This window comes from Antechinus flavipes, chromosome 3, assembly GCF_016432865.1.
Source record: "Antechinus flavipes isolate AdamAnt ecotype Samford, QLD, Australia chromosome 3, AdamAnt_v2, whole genome shotgun sequence".
Lineage (NCBI taxonomy): Eukaryota > Metazoa > Chordata > Mammalia > Dasyuromorphia > Dasyuridae > Antechinus > Antechinus flavipes.
The window spans coordinates 52,103,022-52,109,021 of record NC_067400.1 but is presented as its reverse complement, the minus strand read 5'-3'; the positions used below and the strand labels follow the sequence as shown (position 1 = coordinate 52,109,021).

The 6,000-nt window shown below is 36.7% G+C and overlaps 1 protein-coding gene across 1 annotated transcript in view; it reads right to left on the bottom strand.

The window, feature by feature from the left end:
* Positions 1-1,162: 1,162 nt before the first annotated feature.
* The window catches only part of SLC16A14 (solute carrier family 16 member 14), a 48,437-nt gene continuing 43,599 nt past the window's right edge, over positions 1,163-6,000 (bottom strand). Inside the window, exon 5 of the mRNA XM_051983368.1 lies at positions 1,163-1,785. Coding sequence (XP_051839328.1) covers positions 1,634-1,785 — 152 coding nt within the window. The 3' untranslated portion in view covers positions 1,163-1,633. The remainder of the gene's footprint in view (positions 1,786-6,000) is intronic.

The window sequence follows — 6,000 nt, the reverse complement described above, 5'->3', positions numbered from 1 at the left end:
TTTGAAATACTCTGCAATCCAACAAAGATCTGACTTAGAAAAATGGAATATTGATAGCTGTGTGGTGCATAGGACAGCAAGCACTGGAGCAGGAGTTAGGAAATCTCACATCTAGTCCCAATTTTGCACTTAATTAGATGTGTGGCTTTGATTAAGCTACCTATCCTCCCTGGGTCTCAGTTTCATCACTTATCAAATGAGAGGGTTGGACTAGATGTGTGTTTTCCAAACTACTTTGATCATGGAATACTTGCCTTGAAATGTATTGACAGAATCTATAAACACCATCCAAAAACAGGAGATTGAACTGCCTTTCCCAAACATATAACTAAAACCCACTTATTATAGTTTGGATTTTTTTTTTCTCTTTAATGTTTTGGACTTCATCTTAAAACTCAGTTGTCATTTAAGATTATCTCTAGGGCAAAGGGGGCTTAGTGAAATTTTAACACAAAATAAAAAAGGAAAATTCAATTTTCATACTCTTTCATACCCCAAATGGCATACATAGTATTTTAAAAAGAAAAATATCACAAAATTCAAGTTGTCTCATGGAACTTCTATTTCTATTGTGTGCAAACAACACCAGGGATTCACATAAGACAGTTTAAAGCTTCTGGGCTGGATGGCTGGCAAGGCATCTTGTAACTTTTAAGTTTGATGACTCAGGGAGAGCCTAAACTACTTACAAAACTGTTGGAAATATAGATAAATGGATTATCGGCTTGATAATGGGAATCAAGATCTAGTTAGTTTTAAAGATTGCCAGGGGCACACATGTATAACATCACCTTATCATTGCATGCCATTGTTTTTGCCATATTGTGTTGGCAAGGAGTTTTTCAAAGACTTAACAGTTTATTGTCCTTTGGAGATGGTCATAAGGGATTCTACATTTTAAATATAAGGAAAGCACGACACTGGTTACCTCACCCCCACTCCCCCAACCCTTCACCCCATGACTCCCCTCCCAGTTTTTATTTACCCTAAGTTTTGCCCTTAAATCTTAAATAGGCATTATCAGAATCAAAGTGCCCAAAATGTAATAGCCCTTGGTTCACTAGTTGCCTATGATTAATTTCCCCCGCTGAAAATGTATTATCAAGATCATTTTTTTGTGAGTGATATTATAATCTTCAGAATTTATTGAGAAAAATATAAATTGCTTTCATTTCTTTATTGTAGAAACATTTTTAAATTGTATAAAACTACTTGAATCTTGAGCATATGCCAGTTTTATTTTATATTGATACATTAGAAATTCTCTACAGACAAGAGTTGGTTCAGAAATCTAGTCAGTCTTGTGCTTACAAACCAATTTATCAGCCTGCTTATGATAAGTAATCTGATAAATTTTTCTTTTTTTTTCCTCAGCTCAAAAGAAAGCGATTGTAAAGATTTTTTTTTGTTTGTTTTTGTTATTTTGGAAAAGAATTCTCTCTCTCTCTCTCTCTCTCATTCTCTGGTCATAATGCAGCTAGGTATTGATTTTTATGAGGATGTTTCTGGAAATTCTTGTATAGTCCAGCTTTGATATATCATGCCATCTATATAAACTCAGCTGCTCCAAATGGGATACCTTTGTTCTTTAGTCCAGCAACAGGGTACTGAGAGCTTTTGTTTCCATTTCAAACTAAACATGCGTGCCTTCTATGTATTTTTTTCTTGGTTGTTCCTTTAGTCGGATACAAGGTTGGATGAGTAAAAACAGCATCCCCACCATGTAAAGCAAGCCGCATATGTAGAAGGAAAAATCATATTTTTGGGTGATGTCAAAGATCCAACCTGCAAGAACAAGAAAATGGGGAGAGAATCAGTATATAGCCCATATCAAAAACCATTCCAAGAAGTCTTTTTCATGATCTTCTGCCAATCCTCTTTATGTGTTTATTTCATTTAATGCAAAAACTACTAGGTAAGCATTGGAAGGAGCTGGCAAAAGCATTTTACTTGGTAATGTTCCAAAAAGGACTGTATAAATGTTTCCTTCATTTGTCATTTATTTCTGTTTTTAATTCTAAGAGTTGATCCTGGGCTTTTGTCCTTAGATCACAGAACTTCATAGACAGACTTTAATTAGAACTACAGGACTGAGTTGTATCCAAGTTATTTCTTTTATGAAAAGAATTTGACCAATTTAAATGGTGAACATTAAGTTCTTTCATTTCAATGAGTGCTTTAATAATAATTAACATTTATAGAGTATTTTAAAAGGTTTGCAAAACACAATAAATACATATCATTTGATGCTCAGAACCACCCTCTGTTTTGGTGCTATTATTATTCCTATGTTACATTTTAAGAAATTGAGACAAATAGGCTAAGTGACTTGACTGAAGTTACATGACTAGATTTGAACTTAGGCCTTCCTGATTCCAATTCTAGCTGCCTCCATAAGAGATCAGGTTGTTTTTTTTTTTTTTATTTTTTTTAATTTTTTTTAATTAAAGTTTTTTTTTTATTTTTAAGACATATGGACAGATAATTTTTCAACATTGACCCTTGCATAGCTTTGTGTTCCAAATTTTCTCTTCCTTCCCCTCCTCCCCTCCCTTAGATGGCAAGCAATCCAATGTATTATACATGTTAAAAATATGTTAAATTCAATATATATAAACATTTATACAATTCTTTTGCTGCATAAGAAAAATCAGATCAAAAAGGAAAAAAAATGAGTAAGAAAACAAAATGCAAGCAAATAACAACAAAAAGAGTGAGAATGCTATGTTGTGATCCATATTCAGTTCCCACAATCCTCTCTCTGGGTACAGATGGCTCTCTTCATCATAAGATCCTTGGAAATGGCCTCAATCAAGGAGATGAAGTTAGAATTAAATGTAATTTCCTATTCCAATTTCAAAAGATGAAAATGCATAAAATGAAGAAAGAAGGCATAAAATAAAGATTAAATGCATAAAAACTGGTTCTAAAACTTAAGTCATAGTTAAATAGAGCTAATCAATTAACTTTGATTTCTTGGGAAATCTCTTCTTTTGTTGCCTGTGGAAAGTTTCATCAGAGATTGCCTCCCACCTGGTTCTTATCAGAAGTTCAGAATAACTTGAAAATAAACAAACCTTAAACCCCCACCCCGACCCCATCATATTATTTTGTTTTTCTCTTTTTGTGTGAAAACATAATAAAAAGGAAAGAGAGCCATTTTCCTGGTGAACAAAATAACTCTTGGGACAAAAAAATACCATTATAACAAATACAATAGAACAAAAACAGCAATTCACATTTCTATAGCATCTACTTTATAATAACTCATCATTATCTCTATTTTATGAATGAGGAGTATAAAGCTTTGAAAGATTTCAGGTGACTTCCCCAGCATCACACAGCTGGCAATGATCTAAAATAGGTCTCAGGTATCTGACACTAATTTCACTGCCTCACAGAGTCCAAATATCTAACTCATCTGAAGGGGAAACCTAAATTCAGCAAAGAATAATCCTACTGGTCTATTCCCAGAACACTTAGGACCGGACCTCTGCTTTCAGATCCAGCCTTTATAGAACATTTGGGTAATGTAGGGCAGGAGGGACAATATTTCAGGGGCATTTTTTGACCTTGTGTCCATGATGAAATGACTCATTTCCACAAGCAAAGCTTCTAAAAACCAATGTACAAAACAAATCTTTCCAGAATTGCTCTTCCAAGATATGATCTCAACACTGTAACTTCTTATCCTGGGCCCAAAATTCGCCTCCCAAATGGCTCATATCAGAGTTCAGAACATTTTCAAAATTAACAGCCCTCCTCCCCTATCCCACCATGTTAATTGTATTTTCTTTTCATGAGAATTCACCATGTAAAAGAGGGGAACTTGTTTTCCTGGGACCAAAATAATTAGGCAATTGTCTTCTTGAAAAATAGTATAAGAGTTGAAAAAAAAAAAAAACAAAAAAGTTTTTTATGTGTAGTCTCTTGTCCAGTTAATCTGACTTCTAAGTTTTGCATTATTTCACACATTTTTGAAAGAAATGAACTGAGTGTGTTTTGTTGGACTGGCTACATGAGAATGCCTGGAAATGCTACAGTCAGATTGGGTTCTAACATTTCTAGAACTAAACAGTGTAGCTGAAACTAGTGGCCACGGGTTGTTGTTTTTTGTTTGTTTGTTGGATTTTTTTTTGGAATTAGACGTATGGTTTTGTTCTCAAGTTTTCAGAGGGGCTGTGTGAGTTTTCCCAAGTCTCCTGAATCTCACTGTTAGTGAGCATTTGTTACTGATCTAAATCTTTTAGTGGAAGGAAAAGAAATTAATTCACTTTACTGGGTTCATTTTCCTTTCCAGTTCTTTTGTGGCGGTTATTCTCTCTAGCAAGTCAAGGTGAGAAGCGGCTCCTGAGCCAGTGGTGATTTCTAATTGGCGTGTGGTGCAGTTTTGTGTCCCCTCTTGCTTCATCTCTCTTCCCCCTGTGGGGCAGTGCTCCAGGAGCACTGTGATCATTGCACTTTACATTTCTTCCCTGCTTTTTATGAAATATCTTCAATTAAGATCCCAAGAATCATGACCCTATCCAACCCTCAGAGGACAAGAGCTGAAAGGAGGAATCTCTTTTTCAGAGAATCCTTAAGGTAGTTATGCTAGTCCACCATTTTTTTTTTCGTGATATGGTCCCTAGTAGTGGATAGACGCACTAGGCCTAAAGTCAGGAAGACTCTTCTTCCTGAGTTCAAATCTCACCTTAATTATTTTGTAGTTGTGTGACCCTGGGCAAATCACTTAATTCTGTTTGACTTGGTTTCTTCATGTGTAAAATGAGCTGGAGAAGGAAATGGCAAAACTCCAGTATCTTTGCCAAGAAAATCCCAAATGGGGTCATGAAGAAGCAGACAGGACTGAAGAACAACAACAACTGTTCTTTTTTGGAGACTGACCACAAAGAAAACGTTTTTTTTTAAAAAGGGATTTTTGAGTTTTTCTAATCCAGAGGGGCTAAGTAGGCCTGGTGGAGCTGAGCATCTAGACTGAAGTTGCTCTAATTAAGAAGGCAGTCAAAGCCTGGTGAAATCACCTTGCAGCATCTACTGTAGCCAGAAACCTCTTCTAGGCCATCACCAGAGAGTAAGGACCCCGAGTCCTAGACCCAGCCCTTCCACCAAAGGCTGCGTCTCCTTGCACATCATTTCAGCATTGCTCAAGTTGTGCATTTCCTAAGATGATTTGGGTGATCTTTAAGTGGCCTGGCTTCCAGTCCTGGCGTTCTGTGATTTAGGGACCTTCGGGTCTATCCCTGAGGCTTCCAGGATGCTACCTGAGACCTTAGAGAGTAAAACACTTGCCCTGCTATCTGGCTTCCAAGGGGAAGCCTCTTACACGCTCACTGGCTTCCTGATCACTGTTTAAACTGTCCTGCTGGTAAAGTTCTCGAGCTCCGGAGTTCTGGGCTATGCTGATGTGGTATCTGCACTAAGTTCAGCATCAATATGGTGAGTCGCCGGGAGTGGGGGCCGTCAGATTGCCTCAGAAGCAGCGAATCAGCTGGGGTTGGAGATAGAACAGATCCAATCTCCTGTCACCAACAGGAGAGGAACCAAACCCATGAATAGTTCCTGAACTTCCAGTCTCAAAAAAAATAATTTAAAATTTTATTAAAAGAAAATCTATCATAACACAGAATATTCACAAGGAGATTATGTGAAATCCCAAATTGTTACCTCTGACCATCTGGTCAAGTTACATAAAGATGTAACAATGAAAGTCTTTGTATCTTTTATCTATACTACAGCAATAAGTAGTGGAGAAAACTCCCTGCAATGAATGGAGAAGACCTGTGCACTATAACAGTCAGTCCAGTGATTATAATTAAGTCAATGCTGAGCTCCAGATCCAACGAATTAGATAGTACCAAGGAAATGCACCCATCATTGAGCGTTTACTAAGCTCTTACTATCTGACAGGCAGGATCATAGATTCTCAAGAGTTAGAAAATGTCTCAGTCCAACCCATCTATACCTGAATTAGCATCTCTTCTACAGCACATCCTATAA